This window comes from Hirundo rustica, chromosome 1, assembly GCF_015227805.2.
Source record: "Hirundo rustica isolate bHirRus1 chromosome 1, bHirRus1.pri.v3, whole genome shotgun sequence".
NCBI lineage: Eukaryota > Metazoa > Chordata > Aves > Passeriformes > Hirundinidae > Hirundo > Hirundo rustica.
The window spans coordinates 22,915,054-22,939,226 of NC_053450.1; the positions used below are offsets into that span (position 1 = coordinate 22,915,054).

Consider the following 24,173-nt stretch of genomic DNA (forward strand, 5'->3'; position numbering starts at 1 on the left):
CATCTGCCCTCATTCAGTTACCCTCCAAAGGGCAGCCACAGAGACATTCCTGCTCTCTACCACTCTTTCTGCAAGGTTTCTCTTCAGATATAAGATCTAAGTCCAAAATGAAGCACAAATCACAAACCCTAGCTGCTGGAGCAATGTATGTTAAAATCAGTGTATGTCTATTTTACGAGCCTGGACTGGGTGGGACACAGATTTGGATCAGTTGTGGCTTAACTACATCTCGATTTCATCTGCCCTTCAAATTGACATTCAATTGCACCAGAACCTTGTCCATCTGATCAGCAGCTGTGAACCAATCCATAAAAAGCAATTTTGCATTGTTTGTAGAAATTAATAATGAGCATTAGTACCAGGAGGTTACTGCCAAAGAGAAAATAAAGATGTACTACTCAAAGGAAGATTGGACTGCAGAAATTCCTGCACTCTGAGGAACAGACAGCTCTGCTCTTTCACTGCCACCTGGGTAGAATGGCTGACCAAAAGCCACTTGGGTGGCTGAGGTGGAAAACTCTGCAGCAGCTGCAGGTAAAAAGGATAAGAGCAGTAACTCAGAGTCTGCATAGAATTTTCCAAGCCTATTCCTAAGACTTTTTTCAACTGAAAACCCTCTAGAGATTCCTAACTCAATGGCTATTTCAAGACAACCAAACTTAACAAGTAATTAGACCCAAGCTGACTTTGCTTTCCTTCTTGGGTATCTCACAGTGCATTGCTGGGCAGAAATTGTCTGCTCTATGTATTTTTCAGCAGTACTGAACAGATTACCTAAGATTAGTAGTGCACTTGTCTGCCTTACCTAGTTGTCATAGGAGAAAATATTAATAGTCCACTAGAGTATACAGATTCATTCTTAGATTGATCATGTGATCAATCTCAAAGAAATCAGTAGCTTACAATTCTTTCTGCTTCCAAAGCAATAAATATTTTCATTAAACTAAAACTCCAAGAAGTGTTTCATAGTCTGCCACAAAAGAGGACTTGTGTTTTGTATAGGAGAACATGACCAGAGAGAGAACTAGAAGATCACACCTTGTGTTTCAGAACGGTATAAACCAACAGAAGCTGAAATGCTAATCTCAAAATGTGTGCAGAGTAGAAGGAGAAACAATTTAAGATAAATCAAATTTATGTTCTGGTCTGCAAATGTTACAGATAAATTTCCCAATGGAGCCTATTGGCTCACATCATATTTTAACACTGCAAAAAAGAACATTTTTTTCTCAAATTACTATTGGCACATGCATAATAAATAATGCCCCCCTTTTTGTGGGGCTAGTTAAAACACAAAATTCCTTTGGACTCACTTGCCTTAGGTAAATTCACAGTCTGAGTCTGTGGAGTCATGAATCAGGTTTCGGCAAATCCTGAGCCTGTAGAAACTCTTATTGTTGTACTGAATGTAAGATTCAAGATTCACTCAGGCAAGTTTAAAATAATCTTAGTTTATAACTCTTATGAAGTAAGGAATGTCTATGAGAGGTGACCTGAGATTAACCTCCTCTTACATAATGATCATTGATTTAAAATTTATCATAGAGAACTGAGATAAATTTGACTGATATATTTGCTTTTTTAAAACAGCATTAGTATTCTCTTAAAGTCAGGTTGTAAGATCACAGGTCTTTTGCCATACCTCTGATTGCAGTGTATAGTACAAAAAACCAAGTACTTTGCCAAAATACATAAATTCTTAGAGCTGTATTTTAATCTACACATCTATTCATTAGATACTTCTTTCTATCAAGTCTCTCTTGGCAGCAACAGCAACAAAAGGATTTCTACATTTTTCTCTCAGCCACTGTGAAGAAAACTCATAGAAGAGACCTACATTAATTAGACCTAAAGAGCCTGAAAAAATATTACTATTAGTAATACCAGTACAGAAAAAAAAGGAAGAATCCAAATGAGCCAGGTGTATGAATATTCTCCATTAAGTAAAAAAAATAGGTAGGTAGATAGATAAATAAGTAAATTAAAAGCAAACCTTCCACCATTGGTCCATTCTCTCCATCTCAAAATCAGAAATCAAGCCTCTTGTAAGATCAAGGTACCCAAAACATCATTTCTTAAAACTACAGACTAACAAGGTTAACCTTTTTTTCAAGCTCATATACAATTTTTCCTTGTACTGTAAAACTGAAACAAAAAAGAGCAAAGCATTCTTCAAAGATTCTGGCAAAAATACTGACTTAATCGAGTAATTGGCATTTAAGAGATTACAAATCTGAGCTAAAACTTCACTACTGCCATCACAGTGAAAATATAAGTGACTTGGGGTCAACTGAAGAAAGAACTTACATTTACTTCACTACTTTGAGATTATTTCAGGCACTTGGTAACAAAAAAGTGAAAGATTACTGCAATGCAGTTTTTGACAGATAATATTTCCTGTCGAGACAGAAGAGAAAGAACTGTAGAGCTTCAAGATTGTAATCATTTCGTACATTTCTACCCACAAAGTACTTCTTTAGGCAAAATATTTCACCCCTGCAGCTGCTACCTCTTAGATGTACTGCCACCCTTCATCTTCATCCACCCACAATCAGAAAGAAAGGAAGAAATGACAAGGCAAAGTTTTCAATCTTAAAACAAGAAAGTTTTATACAATATAGCAGGAATAGATAAAAGAATCCCATGTGCATTATGAGTTTCTGCAATTATATCAACAGTAAGATATTATAAGTTGCTTCCTTTCTCCAATCAGCATTAAAGACACACAGGCATTTGCAAAACTGTGCTATAATACAAATACCAATTTATATGAGCTTTTGCTAACAGATGCCTCCCAACAGGGGTCAATGACAGGTTGTTCTTCCCCAGCCCAGATTTGCAATCTGTTCTTATTCAGTATCTTACTGTTTCACTGTTCAAAAGAATTATATGTATTTTAAACACCAAGAAACAAGATCAGGTAAGACAAAGGCCTCGTGTGAATCTCTAAAGCTGTGGTAGCCTTGATTCAACTTTATCTGCACAGCCTTCAACTGAAAGACAGAAATTTGGGTAAAGTAAAACTGATTGCAAGGGACAATAAATAGATTCTACTCAAGATAGGGTAGATATGTCTAAGGGAATTAGACAAAATTTACAAGGAAACAAGGGACGTAAGAACTCTTATGCACATAGTAGGCTTTGTGGGATTTCTTTGTGGAAATACAGGTTTTATTATAAACAGTAACAGAAGGAGCAGCAGACAAGACTGGAAGATGATTTTAGGAACTGACAGGTTAAGCATGAGAAAGACTCCTAATAAAAGCTTTCATCCCTGCAGAAAATTAACCAGAACAAAATCAAGGCCAGCTTTTGTCACCCTAACTTAAATCTTACGAATTTTCACGAGCTAAAATAGAGAGATGCATTAAAGATAGATGAAGATACAAGCAGTTATTCCATTTCCACACAGGGAGTCTGCTCTACAGCCATCCCAAGTATTGCTTTGTAAGAAGAAACACTTGCATACTCCCCTTTAATCAATAGATTCCTACACTCCTACAACAGTTCTAGAGAACTGTCTATAGAAACAGCAAGAACTAATCTAATTTTGAATAGAGCAAAAACAACAGACAAGCAAAATTTTGAAAATTAAGACTCACTTAACAACACCTTAGGATTTTAGGTGCCTTTGTGTATGGCACTGTCTGAGCAGGCACTTTTGGGGCTCATACAGCACTTAGGAAAGTAAGATCCTCAAAATATTGAAGTTTGGAGGAAAAAACAAGTATTTAATGTGCAAACAGAATTCTTGTGCTTGTATCTTGAATTCTAGTTCTTTTGTAGTTTTGAGCACACATACAACTTGGCAGATATAACCACTACATTCAAAAGGTTTCTTTGCATCTAATGCTACCTTAGTCAAATCCAGTTCAGCCCACAGAACTTTTATCTTTTTCATGTGTTTTTTTGGTGTTTTTTTTTTTTTTTTTTTTTTTTTTTTAAGTTTGTTATATATTTTTTTAACAATATTTATATATTTTTTAGCTTTCAGTCAGTGACTGCTGTCAACTTTGCTCACTTCAGGATCATGGCAGAGCATCATGCCTTGTCTAGCACTGACTATGCATCCCCCAAGCACTGTGTGACTGCCAACTTCGAGTCCATATTTGTTTTTAAATTAAGAGGAACAAGAGGGTAAGCAAGGATTTTGTTTCACAGAATCACAAAATCAATTAGGCTGGAAAATAAGATCTCTGAGATCTCTGAGTCCAATCTCTGACCGAACACCCCCCTGTCAGCTAGACCCTGGTACAAAGTGACGTGTCCAGTCTTTCTTTAAACACCTCCCGGGGACACTGACTCCACCACCTCCTGGGCAGTCCATTCCAGTGTCTAATCACTCTTTCTGCAAAATTCCTCTGAATGTCCAACTTAAAACTCCCCTGACACAATCTGGGCTATGTTCACTTGTCCAGTCACTCATTACTTCGGAAAAGAGACTGACCTCCACCTGGCTACAACCCTTTCAGGCAGTTGTTGGGAATAAGTTCCCTATGAGCTTCCTTTTCTCCAGGGTAAACAGCCCCGGCTCCATCAGCCGCTCCTCACAGCACTTGTGCTCCAGACCCTTCACCAGCTCTGTTGTCCTTCTCTGGACACACTCCAGCACCTCAGTGTCTTTCTTGCAGTGAGAGGCCCAGAACTGGATGCAGTACTTGATGCGCACCATGACCAGTGCCCAGTCCATGGGGACAATCCCTGCCCTGCTCCTGCTGGCCACGCAATTCCTGATACAGGCCAGGATGCCATTGGCCTTCTTGGCCACCTGGGCTCACTGCTGGCTCATGATCAGCCGGCTGTCGACAAGCACCTCCAGGTCCTTTTCCGCCGTGCCACGGGATGGAACGTCCATGCTTCTGCAGTACGACCCTGCTGGTGTCAGCCGCCGCTCCAGCAAAGAGCGAACAGCGGATACAGCGAGGCGGTCGCGACCCCCGCAGCCAGGCCGGGGGCTCCAGCACACCGACCCGGAGCAGGGCCCGCAGCGCCGGGGCTGCGGCCGAGCGGGCGAAGGCCCCACTGCGGGAGGGGTGAGGGGTGAGGAAAGGCAGCACACGCTGCACGGCTCTAAAGCAAGACAAGGAGCCGGGGCTGAGCCCAGCCGGGAGCCGGGAATGGCGGCCAGGTGCCCCTCCTTCGGAGCAGAAACCTCCCGGAAAAGCGCTACGGCCCGGCGGAGGAGCGCCGGCAGCCCGCGGGGACGCCCTGTGCTGTGGAGGGGGAGAAGGAGGAGGAGAAGGAGGATGAGGCGGTGGGCAGAGCGAACACGCACCTTCCCCGTGCAGATCGGGCGGCGGCACCGGCACAGCCCTGACCCCCGGGCGGCTGCGGACGGGAAAGGAGGATCCGGCGCGGGGGTGGGAGGGGCCGGGCCGGGAGCCGCCGGTGCCCCCGGCCGCGGCGCCTCGTAGCCCGCCCCAGGGCCAGGCGGGCCCGGCCCGGCCGCTGCCGCCCAACCCCGGGGGCCTGGAAAACATCATCCGCTACCAGCGGGTTTTCCCGGGGACTGAGATCTTCCGTGCGAGGGCCTGCGATGTTGGTGAGGTATTGGAGGAAGATGCCTCCCAAAGAAGTTCTGGATGCCCCATCTCTGGAAATACTCAACGCCAGCTGGGATGGGGCTCTGGGCAACGTGATCTACTGGAAGGTGTCTTTGCCCATAGCAGGAGATTGGAACGAGACAGTTTTAAAGGTTTCTTCCAACCCAAGCCATTCTACGATGCTGTCGTGATTCTACGATTGCACTTTTATAGGGAATGTGTGATAGTGGTGCCAGAGCCCACAGAAAATGGATGAAGCACGAGGAGCCTTTCCTGCTGGCTGCACAGTGGCAGCATCTTTCTGAGTATTTCAGAGCATGGCAATTCTTGTTTGCTTAGTTCATTGAAGTTTTTAGCTGCCTAAGAGCCTTTCCTGCCTTCACACTCCTGGGAACTGAGGCAGGGCCACTGCTTCTCAGGTGGTGGCTGCCTGCAGAAGTAACATCACACTCATTTAAATAAAGGTGTGTTTATAAAAACACTTAGGTAAATGAGTGCAATTTCTTCTGTAGATAAGATCTTAAAATACAAACATGGGTCTTAATCTGCAAACACTTGAATTAAAGCTCTCATTTTATTCTGTTTAAGTCAATGGGACTACCCAGGTACTTAGAGGTAAGGATTTTAGGATCAAAGCCCTTGGTGCATTTCCAAAAAGCTGCTGTAGCAGGAAGATATTGAAGAATTTCCCTCTAATATTCAACACCGTATTCCAATATTCATGAACCTTCTGCCTCAGTGAAATGACTGTTATACTAATGAGCTTCATGGGTGTGTACCTTGAGGAGGGGTTTGAAACACATTATTATAATGGCTGTTGCTGCCAACCTGACTCCTCCACCTCTATATCTGAGGTGACTCATCTATATTTTTTCATTTCTGTTTTTCAGTACAGCATCTGAACAGTATGTTTTTCCAGCTGGGATTGTGTCCTCTGCAATATAGATCAGGGAGCATGCTGGTGGGATGAAACAACATATTTCTCAAACTGCCACAGTCCTTAAGAGTCCTCTTCCATTGAGAGCAACAAAACAACTGCTTCAACAAAAATGTTACACAAGGAAAAGGCTGTCAGAGATTTTCCTGTCTGGCCACTTCTTTGCTGCACATTCTGTATATTTTATACCTATAGTACCCTATGAGCTGTAACCATCCATCTAGTACTGTATCTCTGGGAAGAGATTATACAGTGATTAGTGTGATAAATATATCACTGAAAGTCATGCAAGAAAATACTCTATCCTCGAAGTTTGGCTGTTACATCTGCAACACCTTGAACTTAACTACCAATGCAGCCTTCCTTTTCACTTACAGCAAGAGAGAGCATATGACATGTCTTCATGAACAAACCCATGTAAAATTGTACTTGCAGTATATAAATTTAGGATTTTGGCTTATTCATGGAAGTGGTTTCTCTTCATTTGCTCCTTTTACAATTAAATCACTTCATCCCACTGGCTTCCCATTATTTTTTCCTTAATTAGCTTCCTTTGTTAATCCTTCTATACCAAGAAGTTGAAAGGAGAGTCAGGCCATCTTTTTTTCTCATTCATCAAATAGTCAGAAGAACAGAAATATCTTAGTGTAGCTGTCATTAATCCCAGGTCAGAGGGTAGAGAACTCACTGCTTTCAGTCTCCTCCTGTCCTTGCCAGAGGAGTGACAAAAGCAAGTTAAGAGGCATAACAAAACCTAGAGCTCCACCCCTCTTCAGCCAGCGACATGCACAAATCTGTTTAGAGGTCTGAAACACATCAATACCCATTTAGCCTCAGGAAAGGTGTTTCCCTTATACCCATCTCTTACATGATTTTCTCCATTTTGCATTATGCACTAAATACATAGATTTGTTTACAACCTCAGGACTTTAGGGTTGCTTGGTTTTCCCAACTCAGGACTGTAATTGTAAATCTGGGAGGGTCTGGAGCTGAGTGATCAGTTTTACAAACTTTATAGGCTACTATGCTGGGAAAATCCCAGCCCCACCATCCAGAAATCATCTTTGGCATGCATCTTGCATACTTTTGAAGTCTTTAAAAACTATCAGGTACTTGAAGGTCTCTGTATGGATGCATCTTTACAAGAATGCTGTGATTATACTGGTAGAAACAGTGTTAGAGTCAAGAATTTACTATTAAAGAAAGGGATTGGATATACATAAATGTCACAAATAATCAGAATTATCTGATTGTAACTTGGTGCTTCAAGGAATAAGCTGGTACTTAACTCCTGGAAAGGGGAATTCAACCTAAAATGAGGACATATGACTTACTTACTTACTACTTACTTACTTACTTATCCAACTACTTACTGTTGGATTTCTTCACTTCCCATTATACAGCATATGAAGCAACTGGTGGAGTGTGCTGTTAGGCACAAAACACTGCCTGAGCAGCTCCTGAATTTCTTCTGATGGACAATTGCTTGGTACAATGTTTCTCCCTGCAAAGAAGGGGGAATGACATGATGCTACTTTGCTGCTCTTTGGTTTTCCACTCCATTTAGACTGCATAGCTTTTGGAGTAAGAACTGCTTTGGTTGTCCTCCAAACATTATTGAAGTCTCTAAAATGTGACTGTATTAAAATAATAAGAAGAAATCACAAGCATATTCACATACGAATTATTATGCAAAGTAGGGAGGAGGAGGGAAGAAAGTATGAAATTCCTTTGAAAAGCTGCCAGCACAGGTCCAGATACAAAAGGTGTTTGAAGTGGGAGCACACTATACTAGACTGAAGAATTACCAATATACCAGTTACCCTTGTTTAGGAGTATGCTCTCAATTTTCATTTTACGACACTTATTTACTTTAGCATAGCATTTTTTATTTTTTGACTTAGTCTCCCAAAAGTCTCCTCTGGGTTCTAGGATTTTAGGACCACTACAATATGTTTTCTTCATTTAAAGTTTGTTGCTTTGCATTGTAGGCAGGTAAAAATGGACTGCTAATTAATGCAAAATTCAGGTTTTATTTCCTCTTTTTTTCTTCAGTTAAAGGAGCTGAAAAGAATTACTTGTAAGCTTCAAAGAATATTTTTTCTTCAGTTCTTTGTAGAAGGAAGTATTTAAGCTTGATCCTGACTTATATGTCATACGTAAATGTCTCCATTTATGCAGCCTAGCAGCAAATAAATATATCCTAATAATGCATACAACAAGGAAAAAAAGCAGGGACATTGTGAAAGAAAAACAGCAAGTACCTCAAAACGTACTTTTCCACACAGGTCTGTTTTCTTTTCTGCTGCTGTGTCAGAGACTTGTTTATTTCAGGTATCAAGATCAGATCATCAGGCAAGAACTGAACATCTGCCAGCAGTGGGTTGACAGGGGTATTTGCTTGGGATGCATTGTAGCTGCAGCCTGGCCAGTGCAATGCAGGCTTGCAGTCAGAAGTCAGCATTAGTTGCCTCAGGTTTCTATGCATTGCTGATATAAGCCAACAAAAGTTGATACAAGCCAACAAAATGAGCCCTCTCCTGACAAAGTGAAGTCTCCTCTCTGAATAACACCAGCCAAGATAGCTGGCAGCAAAATACCACTGTATATGTGCTCCTGGCAAGTGCAAGCCCTTCTGCTGTTACAGCCTCTTGGAGCGAGGGCACACAGCATCTCAAAAAAGCCATGATGAACACACATGCTCCAGGAACATTAAAATGTCCACAACTCATGACACCACTAAAGTTCTGGCAGCAAAACTTGCTGCTAAAGACATAGGCTGGCAGGATGGTTTCTCCTGCAGACTACTACATTTTCTTACAGGGGCAATGTGTTTGCCATACTACAGATGGGGTTTTGGTAAAAATCAGTGGAACATGTTCCCGCTTACAGCTCCTTATAAACTGTGTGACTTGTGCTCCATGGAGGGAAAGCAGAGCATGGGCACCTGATGTAAAACCAGATGTGCAAGGAGCCCTCCCTGTTCATTCATACGGATTTTAGTTTTCAGGTAGCAATTGGTCCAGCCATACACATGAGTCTGCCTCCACTTGTGTGTTTACAAAGCAAATATATTTGAATATCTGACATCAATTATCATATATTTGCATTAAAAATACATTAAATGCTGCTCATAAGAGCTTTCCTTCCAATGAAGCAATTAAATTATAGTTTCTCTCAAGAACTCTCTCCCCTAGAGCTAGGTACCTTCATTCTTCTCAGTATTTTAATCAGGATAAAGCTCAGGTTCAACTAACTCAGAATCCAAATTTGACTTATTCCACCCATATTTGTCTCAGACAAGTTTAAATCCATGGACAGTTTTAAAGATGCAGATAAAATACATCATTTATTTCTGGACTTGGCCTGAATTGAATTGTATTGAACAGCTCCCCATGCCCATCACTGGAAGTGTTTAAGGCCAGGTTGGATGGGGCTCTGAGTAACCTGGTCTAGTGGAAGGGGTCCCTGCCCAGGGCAGGAAGGTTGGAACTAGATAATCTTTAATGTTCCTTCTAACCCAAACCATCCCATGATTCTATGAACACATTATAGTGTTCATACAGGATGTGAACATAAAACCTCCATCTAACAGAGGCAGATGGGAGGCTGAGTAGAAGTGTGACTTCTCTCAGTAAGCTACAGCCAGCCATTTTGCTGGAAGGGGAATGTTCTTGGAGTGGCAGATACTAGACAGATGGACAGAAACTGAGTGCTAAAATAGCTTGTTATCATCTGAACAGGCCCAAAAGTGCAGGGTGCTTTATTTTGTGACAGGTTTTGAGCACAGACACAACTCAATGTGTAGATTCATGCTTTGAGACCTGGCTTCACCAATATCTCATTCTAGGTTTAACTACAAGACTCTGAACAGGCTGCTCAAGTCATGCATTAATCATTTAAACTTTAAAAAGATGTGACTTTGCAAGAGAGTTAATGTGTTACTTCCAAAACCAACTAAAATTTTGGAGTCCTGATCCTCTACAGTATATATTTAGAAGGTCGCATGATTCCTACTCAAATTTGCAGTCTGTCTGATCATGGTTTGAAAGTTTTGAAAAACATGCTGAAAAGCATATAAAAGTTTATAAATTGAGAGACTGTCTAAAACAACATATTGCTTCTTTAAGAATAGGTACAGCATTTCTTAGAAGAGCCAGAGCTGAACAAGTCTGTGGAATTTCAGAATCTGCATTAAAAGTTCCATTAGGAATGGCTAAAGTAAAATTCTGCTTGGCTTTTAGTGGCTAAAAGTGTGTTATAAAAAGCACAGACTGGAAGAGAAAAATTTATGATTTCTATTGCTAGAGCTGTTACAAAAATCAAACCATGAACTGTGAGAAGTCACGTGGCTGGGCACCTGTAACCAATTTTTGAGATGATAAAACTTTAGACACTTTGACAGCTCTTCTGTGAGTATAATTTTTTTTTTTTTTTTTTTTTTTTTTTTTAATATATAAAACCACTTAGAAGCTGAAAAAGTAGAAACCTTGTACTCCTACTTATGGGAAAAAAAAAGACAGATTGAGACTTGCTGGTTCTAAAGTATTAACAGACATTGTTATTGGAATTACTCAATTCAGTAACTAGCAGAAATGCACCTGTGTAATAAATAAGTTACAATAATTGCACGTGCTTTATAGTCAAAATAGTTTTGCTAATCTTTTTTCTGATGGGCCTAATATATTTTACTTTGTAAGAAATGCTAATTTCGTGCATTCATAATGAATTCTCAATTTACATTGAAAAGCAAGTTGAGACAAATAAAAGCTATAAACTGTATTAGCTGGTAAATATTTATTTACCATTTTAACATAACAGAATGGAGAAACTAAAATATAAAAAAAAAATTGAAGTTAATCTTTGTAATGATGTAAGTTTGAAAACAGTCTGTATGACTGCAGAGAAAAAATTAGTGTAAAGATTAAATTGTCAGTTAGCAAGCCATCTTGTTTACCAGCCAATACAAATGAATTTTCTTTAGGAAAATATCTGAGCAAATGCAAAACAGGGTGAAAGCTGATGACTTAAAGACAAGTTTCTAGCTGCTGCTTTGATTGTAGTCAATAATTTAAGCTTACAGTGAGTGCCAGGGAAGGTTTTCCTGCACAATGGAGTTCCGATCATGAAGATTCAGTAGAACTGCTCCTAATGTCTTGGCTCACCAGCATGGAAGTGGCACAGCTGCCAGTGCCAGCCTGGCAGTGAGGCAATGCAGCAAGGCAGGGTCCTTCCTTCAGGCTTTTTGGTCTGAGCAGGAGTGAGACATTCCCTCTGCCATCTGAGACTTTTCCCAAGTCAGCATTAACTCATCTGGCACTGTGGGCTGGTCCAGAAGGAAGCACATGCTCTGCTTCTCCAGCTTTCACAAGAGACTCTTGTGTTAGCTCTGTGGTATTGAAAATTATAGGGATGAATGATGAAAACTGAACTTTGGGCTGTTTTACATTCTTTCAGTATCATTTAGTGTGATGGTTGTTGACTTCTCCCTGCTGCTATACTTAGAAAGGGGAGTAGGAAGGAGATGAGTGTTACTATTATGGGTTATGACACAAAAACATCAAAAAGGAAATCTGTTCTCATTTCTCTTTGGTATCCTTTGGGGACCTGAAGTGTTTAGAAAAAGCTCCTATTCCACCACAGGAACTTAGGAAAATGGGTACCAAACTTTGTTTACACTCTAGGACTACATATGGACATACAAGGTGGGTGGGTAACTAGGACACAAGAGCTTTTTCCTCCACTGAGCTTAGTTTCCCACCACTAGATAAACTTCAAGTAGGTTGTCTGGTGGAATTATTGTTCCTTATACGTCAGAGCTTGGATTAAGCATAGAAAAATATCAGAAGGTTCCTCTGCATTCATCAAATAAGAATCCATGGGAAAAAAACCCCTGCGTATTGCCCCAGAAGAAATCAAAATTAATTAAAGTCACCCCCTACAGAGAACTTGGGCTCTGTTTATTTTCAACAAACTATTACAGGTTTTGCAATATTTTTCTGGAAGTTTTTCACAAACATTCCTATTTCCTCTCATTCCAGGCCAGGGCTGAACTGCCAGGATGGAGGAATTCTTTGGACCTGACCTTTGGTCACGAGAGACACAGGCACTCAGCTCCAGTCAAACAATAGCATTTTACAGATCTATTTCATCTACAGATTTAAAGCTGCAATGTGAATTAAAAAACTAGAGTTCTGCAAGCTATGCCATAAAAACATGTATCAAAAGAGTCCAATGTAGTGAAAGTATGACATCTTTCCAAGCATGGGAAAGAAATGGAAAGTTGCTTCAACACTTAACAGCATGTCTCGACTGCAATGCCCCTGTCACACATCTCATCCCTTTTGTCCCACTTCCCATGGACAAGACAGCCAGACCCTTCCAAGTGCAGCACAGCACCCCAATCATTGCCTCCTGTCACCCTGCCAGCACCTCGTGTGGGCAGCAGGATACGTGCGGGGTCAACCTTCACCTGCAGGTCCTTCACCTGCTTTGCTGCAGCCAAAATTCCAGGGCTAAGCCACCAGCAGAAGCTGTGATTGGCAACATCTCTGATGTGCTGGGAAGCTGTGTGCACCCAGGAGTGTCTCTCAGGTTATGACACCAGCACCTGCTCGCTCTCCTGTCTATAGATTCCCTCGGTGAAGGTCAATTTTAGTGCAATGGTAGCAACTCAATAAAACAAAATGTTTTGTAATTTTCAGTGGATAACAGGGGCTGTCAGGACAGTTTCTCTTCCTGCCTTCTTTCCATTCATTCCCAATTAATGTCAGCAGTTCTAAAGGAGTCCTATCCCCTCCCCCTCATTCCCACTATAAACTAAACTCAGATACTGCCAGTACACAGAGAGATTTTCAGATTTCCACCCACGTAAGCAGCTACTTGACACATCTGATACACATGTGAAACTGGTTCACAAGGGGCCAGGGCAGGCACCTACATCTCCATTTCTAGCTCTACTGAGGTTAAATTTTATAATTTATTTAATTTCAAAGCAAAAGATGCACATCTTACTTTCCTTCACAGAGGAAGAAACCTCAGCAATCCATCTTTTTTCCCCTAGCAGGGTTGGGTTACAGCTCCTCCAGTCCCACCCACGCAGCTGAACCCAGTGCCTGGTCAGCCTGAGAGCTGTGAGGAAATCAAATGCACATGTCAGCATGCCCCTCTCCTGCTCCAGCCACAAACCATCTTGGAACCAGAAGTCATGCCAGGGACTGGAATACTAGCTGTGTCTTCTCTCAGATGAACTGTAAAGCAAAGCTGTGTTTGCTCGGCCTGATGAAAGTTTTGGAAAGGCAACACCCTAAAGGTTCCCAGCACGGAGTTTTCACACCAAAATTTAGAGCTCTGGGATATACAGCTGAGAGCTTAACGCTCATTAAAAGTGGAGAACAAATATTTCCTTAAAGGAAACTATGCCAGTCTGATTAAGCAAGCACTAATTAACAAATATAACCGACTCCAAGTCTAAAAAATTTTGCTATATTATTTCCATCTATAAGAATAATAGTTTTTACAGAGAGCTTTCCTTCTTGGATTCCTCCTCCCTTCTCACTTGCTTAATTAAGGAAAATACATAAATACTCAGCATAATACCATCATCTGCCTTACTCCAATAGTTTTTATTTAATGTTTATCTGGAAAACTGTTTCCTTACAAGTTTCCTGTATTCCATATGTTCCTTCAAAATAGTATCTGTCATTTAAGACTGCACTTCACCATCATTTCCATACATAGCTCTAAGTACAAAAAAACCCAAACCAAACAAAAACAAACAAAACAAAAAACCAAAAAAACCCAAACAAACAAACAAACAAAACAAAACACCAAACCCCCCCCTCCCCCAAAACTAGTCAAGGCTACAAATGTGGTACTCTCATTAAAAAGTGCAAGAGAACAATTATCCTATTTCAGTTGTAAACATGAGCTACAATTCACTCATAAAGCTGGCAAGCAGAGGAGCCACGTACTCAACTTCTGAAGTTATTTTGTCATGAATAAAGCAAAGGCGAGAGCCTTCTTTCAGCAGAAGCTTCACACTAGTTGAATTTGGATTCTTTTACTAAGAATCTAAGAGGAAGTAACAATTTATAATCCAGGGTAAATCAAAGCAAAATGGGATTTTGAAAAAACACTAGAGCATACCAATCCCAAGGAGACACTGTATGAGATTGCTGAGGAATTCCAGAGCTGCTACAGTGGCTCCACCAGAGCAGAGCCAAGGGTCTCCAGGAAAAGCCATGGCTAGCTGAGGGCAGGTGGCGCAGCACCACAGCCTGGCACCGAGACTGCCAGCTGCCCAGCAACATCCATGAGTAGCCAGACTATTGCTAGAAACACATCCAGGAAACAGAGAACAAAAGGGAAAGGAAACCGAAGACCAACTTCTGCTAGGAAGCCTCAGCTTAAGAGACACACATTCGGCTGCCAATTTCTTCTGAACAGCACTGCTGGGAGTCGAGTGTCTGCATCAGACTGGTTTTCAGCCTGATGAAAACTGAACTAATGTTTATAACCAAGATGATAGCTCTGTTCGAATTTTTCCCTAATAGTACGGTTTGGCACTGAAAACAGAAAGGCAAAGAGATCGTGAGATGATAAATGCTATTAACACACCTACTGCACTTTCAGAAGTTTCAGGTTCTTGTTAAAGAGGGTGGGAAGACTGCAGTATTTCAGGTCCACATACACAGCTGAAACATTAAGCCTCTTCTGCATAGAACAGAGTGGATAATGAATGTGCAGAGAAAAAAAGGCAAATGGTGAAATAAAGCTGAAAATTTACCATTGCTTCTGTTTGTAAACAGATGCAGGAGGAACCAGACAAGCATAATATTTGGTAGTCTGCATAATTACAACAGATGTCTGTGTTGGATAAAGTGGCCCGCACAGTAGCTATAGAGGCAGAGTCTAACATACATAAATAAAATCAAAACAGCTACTTATTATCAATTTGCTTATGAAGAAGACAGTTTATCTGATGTTTAATATTTATAGCTATACTTCCAGCAATATTCATTGCACCCTTGAAAGAAATTCAGATCTACTACCTTAAGCAAAGTGGGCTTCAAAAAACTAGATGTCAGACTATACAAATAAAGTATTAGTTTAGGCATAGTAGACTTTATTTTGGCACTTTAACAAATGCTTTATTTTACAGCAGTGGCACAGCATTTGCCAGAAATTTTCTTTTCTTGGCACAGTTATTTCAAGCAGTTATTTTACTAATTGAAGTTCACTAAATATTGCACAAGATATACCTGTTAAACTCTTACCCTGTTTTTACTTGCTGAACTTGTATGGCTTTGAAAAACTTGCCAGTTAAGTATAAGTAAAAAGCAATATATTAAATATTTTAGCACAGGATAGCATTTGTTTGTTCCTAAATGACCACTGAACCTGGGACTGCAACAAATACAAGTTGCACAACTCTTATCTGAAGAGCTACCAGATCTTATTTACAATACATTGTCATTTCCGAAAAGCACTTCAGCTTGACATCCTGAACACCTGTATTTTGGGAATCTCAAAAGAAAAAAATGAGGAGTTCAACAGAGCAGAAGACAAAGCCATTTGTCTGTTACAAAGCATAATATAAGGAGGCAGACTATCATCTTCTCCCTGTGTGTCCCTCTATCCGGCACCTATCTAAGGTCTAAGCAACAGAGACTTCTCTCTTCTACTCGAATATTTCTTTCTTCTCTTATGAAGACATTCCACTTGTCTCAACTCTTCTGCTGGAGTCTGAGCAGAATAAACCAAAATTATCCAAAGGGACAGGGAAAAAAACAAATGCGAACAACAAATCAAAAACAAATACATGCAGTAAACGAACTGGGGTACTCCTTTTTGAATTTTACAGTAGGGAAGACAACATTTGCAGGAAGAACACGCCTGTGTCAAGGCTGCCATTAAACATAATGCAAAAGTCGAATGTCTCACAGCTAATACACCAGATGTAAGACTTAAACATTCCCACTTCTCTCTGCCACCTTAGCAATAAATCTGGTCTGAGGATCCCCCTGATCAACAGCCTTTCATTTTTTGGTTTTGATTTTTAAGATCTAGTAGATGTACTCTGTGACATTAAAACATAAGCAAATAGACATAAAATGAAAAACATACAAAAGCATATCACAATAGAATTCTCAGTATTAGGCCACATGATTTATTCAGTAGTGTTTATGTTCCCAAATTACAATTATGTCTATCCATGTAAGACTACAAAAGTTACCATTAGAATTGTCTGTGCTTATAAAATACCAACATTTTTTTTTACTGTTATATACTCACTAACACCAGTCTGCAACGAGTCACATATAATCATAGGCACTTCAAAGGCTTTGAAGACGTTTACAACTTAAATGCATTTTTAAAGAACAAAAATTTAAACCTCTACTTGTCAAATTGCAAATAATTAACAAATACAGTGGCCATAGAAATCTGCAGCAACTTCTCAAAATACTGTTAGAGTCTTTGGGTTTGCTTAGGTTTGTCAGTAGCTTACTACAAATCTTCCTTACAGGAGATTTGTTTAGTAAGAATATGACTATACAGTTTGTAGTAATAATCCAATTTTACACATTAATTTGTTGTTACAAATCTCACTGAAGCTACAGGTACGCCGAGAAACAATGCAAAGTGTAAAATTGATATTCTGACACTTAAATTTATACAAAGTGGAGGTTGAAGTTTACATAGCTGAAAAATTACATTTACACTAAAAGTTACTGTTATCTGAATTATCTGAAGACAAATTGCACCATGACAACTACAAAAAGGCATTTTTTGGAAACAGATAAATTAATGAAATAAAAACTAACTTGTAAGATCAATCTGAGACATGCTGACCAAAATTAAACAACTTTCATTGAACCATAGGATAAAACAATAATTTTCATTATAATTATGCATAAAGTTTTAAAAATCATTCAGTGAACATCAATGGTTTTATAAAATAATGCCTTGCCACTGTTATTCACAGAACACTGCAAATGTTAAATTTTAATTTTACATTTTTAAACGAATATGTGAAAAGTTTTAAATACAATGGGGTTTTATCATAAAGGTGCCGTAATGGCTCTTTAATGAAAAAAAAAAAAAAAAAAAACACTTCATTATTCTATGCAAAAGCTTTATTTAAAAAAGTTCAGTGATCTCATAAATAGAGACACTAAATAGGAATTTTATGCATAAAACTCCTTAGTTGGTGCCTTTTGATAGGCAGCACAGGATGGTTTACGTTCCCCAAGGTCGTAACTGCCTTCATCCTTCTTTCTCATGCGATACACCAGCAGCAGGATAAGGAAGATTGCAAAAAGAAAACCAATAACTCCGCCAGCAATAACAGCTGTAATCAAAGAAACAGAGATTCACAATATGCCAGTAAAACAAGTTTAGCACCATACTTCTTTTTCATCTCACACAATGAGTTCGGTATTATTTTCAAATTGCAGGAAAGAGCTCCCATTACGCAACTGTCTTCATTATTAGTATCCTGAAATATACTGTCAGAAAGCTTGTTTGCATTCATGAAGGCAATCATTTAAAATGACATTCTACTTACAAGTCAGAGATCCATCAAGCCAGTTTTAAGAAAGTTATTAATTTTTTTCAAAACCTCAACTAAGAAGACCACTAGTATTGCAGAGTGTAAAGCTAACTTTCAAACTCATTTTTCAACAGTTACATTTTCAACTTCAAAAGATTTTGCTGCCCTAGCTAAGAAATGGGCTTTTACTTGTCTCTGTCAGCTTTCACTCTGACTCTACGATGAAATAAACTTCCTATTGATCAATAATAGGAGAGAACACTTCACGCACTTGTGAGTGTGCGAAAAGTATCAACTCCCCACAAGACTTCAAGAAGAAACCCACATGCTTCCACTGATGCAGATTTAAGGTTATTTCACATTCTAATGCTCATAGGAAGATGTGATCCAAAACTATGTGACTTTCATGGCTCCCAACTCCCCTTCCAAATACATGGGGGGAAAGTATACCTGTAAACATTGTCCTTAGGCAAAAAAGAAAATCTCACAGGTAGTGAAAACATTGGTGGTCAGCTTGTGCTTCCCTAGGTTATGCATAGAAATAGACCCTCTTTATCTTAAGGGATCTCTGTACCCTAATGGATTGTGCTTATCCTTCCCTCTCCATCCACTCATGCCTGCCATGAGCTCCTCCCAAGCAGTTTTCATATGCACCAGATGGACCAGACAGCAATATGCTCTTGGGAGGTGAGAAATACATTTTTTCATTACAAGCATTAATCAAATTCCAGTTCCTTTCCTGAGCTGTGAAAGCTCCACATACTCAGCTGGCAGCGTTCAACTTGTGGGCATCAAATCAATTAGCAATGGACTTCACTATTAAATATTTCCTCAAGATGCCCTATTTATTCTCATCAAATCAACCACCGGCTACCCACTATGAATGTGTTTTGTACTAATGTGTTTAATAGTATGAATCTGCCAAGAAAACTTAAATATTGAGTTTGCATTATTTGATACAGATGCTCTCTGTTTTCTGTTTTATTTCTGGTGAGATAGACCCTGGCAAACACTGCCTCACCTGCCAGAACTTCTGTTCTCTGGAAGAGGTTTTCTGAATGCTTCTGAGTGAACACATCGGTGTCATCCCCTGGCTCATCGCTCTTTTTCTTGGCATCCATCTCAGACCTCTCCTCTTTATCAATTTCTTCAGGTGACTGTGGCACAAAAAAGAAAACTGAGCATTGCTTACAGAGGGCGGACCACAAGCTGGCACAGTCACTGCCTGTCATGGGCAGTCACGTAGCTGTGCCCCATACACACACTGCACAATACCAACACAACACGTAGGAGGTTTTAAGAGCACAGAAAGCTGGTCTAGACATTGTAATTGGATCTATTTGTCGTCATCATGTCAGAATGAGAAACACTGCCCATAAGTTTAAAACCTCTGAAAGTACATTTAGCAAACAGCTCTTAATATTGCTTGTGTTTATCAGAATAACAGCCTCTGAATGAAGTAACAACTCTGAAATTAACACATCAGATACGTTACATGCAGAACACCTTTGAGAGTAACAGTATTATCTATGGTGGTAGAAGGAGATAGTAAAATACTAAACGGAACCTGCAGAGTGCTCTAACTACACCCAAACCATACAGCATTCCCCTTTGAGAAGGGAAGTTTCACACAGAATTTCTGAATAACTCTTTAAGAAATGTAAAAAAGGTACAGCTCAGACTCAAAGGTATCTTGAGAAACAGTCTAGTGTATCATGATACATTACTTTGCATCTCTCTTTTCTTTCATGTGAAATCCAGATGTTGCCACACAGATTTTCTAGTAGGAATGAAAACAAACAGCTCTGTAGTCATTTAGCAGGCTGTAGTAGTAAGTAAAGTTTGGGGGTGCTTTTTAATCCGTATAAATAGAAGACTTAACATCAAACCATCAAGAATGTACAGTGGAATAATTTTAAATGGTCTTGCTCTCCAGCCACGCACCTTTGTTTGTGCAGGCACCTTGGTCTGCATTTTCACTGTGGTGGTCTCAGCCCTGGATGCATCACTAGTTGTTGGTAACTTTGGAACTGCTCTGGATGTTGTTATCACTGCACTATCCTCATCTTCCTCGGCACCTGGAGACAAAATGTAACAGTTCATTGACCTGTGAAATTCTTTCAGACCAATTGCATTTTTTATTATGACGCCAAGGTAGAGGTGGTTGCACAGCCCACCCTAGGCAAGGGGACTAGATGACAGTGCCTGCTAAGATAAAGCTGTGAATGCAAACTGTCAGGGGGATACTTGCCCCAAGTGATCCCATGAAAAAGGAAGGAAGTGCATCAGCTGGAATAAGTAGCAACCAAGAAATTACCATGATACTTTTCAAACAGAAGACCTCTCCCTGAAAACAGGTATGAAAAAACCTGTAACACCTGTAATAAGGGCAGAAAGTCTGGAGTGAACGCAGCAGCCATCAGGCCTGTGTGACATGGGCAAACCCCGGTCCCATGGGTTCTGATGAAGCCCCATGGCATCAGAGGCTCTGCTGGAGCTTGGCAGTGCCACCTCCCACCCTATGGGTACCCTCAGCAGCTATCTCCAGAGCCACCATGGGCACCCCTAGAACCCACAGCTTGGGGTGCAGAGTCTCCTCCTGGGTGTGGCAGGAGGTGTTGGTGGGGCCCCAGGCTCAATGGGGGGCTCCTAAGTCTCCTACAGCAAGGGTGTGTGGACAGAGGGTCTCGTACACTCAGATGTAAGTGGAGGGGAGCTTACACACCCATGGCCTGTGAGACAGGTGTCTGTGTGCACGTGGCACACACTGGATCAGTTACAGAAAGTGATTGAGGAATTTACAGTTGCTTGTTACCATTTTATAAATGGTAGGTACTGTGGTTGTCTGTTGTACAGTTGACATTGAGCCTAAAAGTATACTTCAGCGATTGCTAGTTAATTACATACCATAAATAAATCAGTACACTTCTTTATCCTTACTTAAACCATATGAACTGAACAGTTTTTGCCTGCCACATACTGCTTCAACAACAAAATTACTCTTCTACAGCACATCTGTTGAATTCTACAAAACAAAGCAGTTTCTATCTACAGGAAGATTATTACTACTTTATGTTTCAGTCACTAGGAATTCACATGGCTTTAAACTCCACATAATTCAGAAGCCCTTTTCTTTTGAACCGAGTAAGAGGACAAAAAATCTCCCTAAAGATTACCTTAAATTTAATTTCCTCCACATTCAAAGCCCTGCTGGAGTATGAAGGCTCCTTTAGAATACGGTAATGGACATCTCTAATAAATATCCTTTAGTGATAGTGAAAGGAAGAAGACACAGCAAAGAGACTAAATTATTAGCAAGGCCTGAAAGAGGAAAAAAGAATTGACCCATTCTTGGACCACTCCTTAGGAATCTCAATGTGTTCTGCTCGTTACAGGCACCGGTTACCCAAGTAACCCTTGAGTAATAAATCTAGCAAATGTGCATAAGAATAGTTCCTAACAAATAAAACGCTCCTACAACAGAACAGTATGACTCACACATTCCAAACTGACTTTTAAATTTGTTTTTTTTTAAAAAAAAGAAGACAGGGTGAAAATATGGGCACAATAATGATGTTTTGAAGACATGATCAAGAATTACATATATTTGGCATTTAAAGGAGGGTCATTAACAAGACAGCAACTAAAACAATCTGTATGGTAGAAAAGAAAATTTAGAATCATTAAAAAAGATACTGGCACAGAATAATACTGGGAGAAAAACTTTCAGATATACCAAAATTACAGCACAACTTCTAGAACGAAGACCTCACAACAAGAAGCAGGTATTTTCCTGAAATGCAACTCAAAGATCAAAAAATCAACATCCTGCTTCAAAACAAAGGTGTGTAAAGGCATCCAACAGGAAAATTTTTCTGGCTTTGACTCAAGCGTTTTCTTTGAGAAATAATGGCTCACTGGATAGCTCAACCTACTTTACCTTCTGAAGTTCCTCCATATTACACAAAGCTTTCACAGGCAAGGAAATTAAAATTGATTATCTGATTAGAGATCTGACAAAACACATCTTCAGAGTACAGAAATGTATTTTCTTCTTTTTATGAAATGAAAAGTCCCACTTAATCACAACTGCACCTCCAAATCCTTAAATGCCACCTTTGCTTCAGGCAATAGTTGTGTCTGCCAAACATAATGGAGAGCTTTACAGTCTGAACCTCTTTGGCTCAGGAGCACACAGATCCATGTTCTCTCAACAAATCTAAGCCCTGCACTAGTCACTAGATTTGCACCAGAGGTACCCAGCTCTTCTTCCATATAGCCCCAGGGGAGTTCTGACAACCCCCAAAATGTTGAAGCAACTATTATTTAGGCCTGATTTGGGTACCGGCTAAGACACATCCCCCATGGTTCCTGCTTTCTAATTAGCTTTATCTAAACAGGTCTCTGCTTGGCATGGAATAGATCCAAACAAGGAGAAGACACTTCCCTTGCTAAACTGACAATAGTATTTTTGGAATTACCTGTAAACAGGACTGAGGGACCAAAAAAACCCACACTCATTAGTCCTCTCCAGAATACTGCAACAACACCATTTCACATAGTATCATGTTCCCTAAAAAGCACAAAAAAGAGCATCACCAAATCCAAGTAAGACTGGAAAGAAAAGCCTACAGTGTCAGGAGTGTGACTTCCAAGTAGGTTGTTAAGAGGAATACTGTGAAACAGTTGGAGTATAAGAACTTACTTCTTCCTCTGGAAAATATCACTGTTTCTATAGCTGGTTTCTGGATTTGGTTATGGTGCTGACTGTTCACTGCCTTGAGTCCCTTTTATTGAGGGTGCCACAAAATCCCTGCAGTAATTAAACATATAGCCCTCTCTGTGGTAGAGCTGAGAGCTCTTGACCATCACACACCATCTTTTATCCACTGTTAATTTCTTCAGGACTTCCAACTCAGTGGCCAAAATAGCTCTAAACTGTGCTGTAGTATTGCAAATATCTAATATAACCCTCAGTGTCGTGTCTATTAACCCCCCTTGAATGACAGGAATGTGAATACTTTTTAACACTCTTAGCGCTTGCGGAAACTTGTCAGGAAATCAAGATTGTGCCACCCTAAATTACTGCATGGAAAGTCAAAATTACTGTATAGACAGTAGTATTTTTTGTAGAAAAAAGCCCACAGTAGTTAGCACTCTGACTTGCAAAGCAGCCGGTGACTAACACCTCCTATCAAAAAAATCCAGTCATTTCACCCTATCTTTTAGCATCTTATTTGTCTGCTGTTGCACAACACACTCTGGGAGCACCACCACCAAAACAAATTTGTGTTAAGGTGAGTGCACACATAACCACCATCTCTTCCGCACCTTCCATCTCTATCAGCAATGTGACACACACCAAAATTATGTATTTTAAGTTGACTGGACAGTCCCCAATGCAACCCTGAATCAACATAGTGTTAGGCACCCAGAGATGACACTGTAAACATAATTCTATGCCCTGCCAGGGAACTGCAGCTGAAATAAACTGAGACAGTGCAAGGATGTCACATCTCTGATAGTTCTCACACAAGGAAGAAAAAACAAAGAAACCAACAAAACTTGGACGATTAAAAGGAGTAGTCCTAACTATAATGACATCTAAGATTCTGTCCAGAGCATCAAAAGCACACTTTCTAACAGTATCACAGTAGATTTTTATGTCAGAAGCCAGTAGTCAATGTCATGAAGCATGCTTGGGGCTGGTTTAGCAGGTGGACAGAAGAAGCTCCTGCTCCCAGACCATCTGAAAGGCACTTACGAGTGGGACCGTAGCAAATGGAAAATGAATCCTTCCTGTGTTGCCTGCACCACGGCAGGGGAAGCACAGCAGGAGAGAGAGGTGTGCCTGCTGGGCATGCTGCCATACAGGCCAGGAGCACCCAGTGCCAGCCCTGGACCCGTGCTGGCTCCTGTGCAGCACTGAGAAGAGCGCCCGTGCGCCGCAGCGTCCCCAAACCCATGACCATGACACACAGTCCCTCAGCCACGTCACACCCTATGCCCACAGGACTCCCAAACTGTCTGCTGGCCTTGGAGTGTAACATCAGCTTTCCCTCCTGGTCAGGAGCCAAAGCACATCTGCTCTTGTGTTTCTTGAAGAAGCTCCAACCCCACTACAACTTTTCTCCCAGAA

At 40.4% G+C, this 24,173-nt stretch overlaps 2 protein-coding genes across 4 annotated transcripts in view; both read right to left on the reverse strand.

Moving 5' to 3' along the window:
* The window catches only part of CPQ (carboxypeptidase Q), a 145,417-nt gene extending 140,055 nt beyond the window's left edge, over nt 1–5,362 (reverse strand). Inside the window, exon 1 of one of the 3 annotated variants that reach the window (XM_040078152.2) lies at nt 5,276–5,362. The gene's annotated coding sequence lies outside the window, so the exon portion shown is untranslated. Of the gene's footprint in view, nt 1–4,447; nt 4,472–5,275 lie in introns of those variants that run through there. The other 2 variants (XM_040078134.2, XM_040078180.2) reach the window with 2 other exon arrangements.
* A 10,224-nt stretch (nt 5,363–15,586) lies between these two features.
* Nucleotides 15,587–24,173, reverse strand: part of SDC2 (syndecan 2) — a 59,837-nt gene continuing 51,250 nt past the window's right edge. Inside the window, exons 3-5 of the mRNA XM_040071907.2 lie at nt 19,979–20,112; nt 19,056–19,191; nt 15,587–17,833 (exon numbers count right to left, since the gene is read on the reverse strand). Coding sequence (XP_039927841.1) covers nt 17,670–17,833; nt 19,056–19,191; nt 19,979–20,112 — 434 coding nt within the window. The 3' untranslated portion in view covers nt 15,587–17,669. The remainder of the gene's footprint in view (nt 17,834–19,055; nt 19,192–19,978; nt 20,113–24,173) is intronic.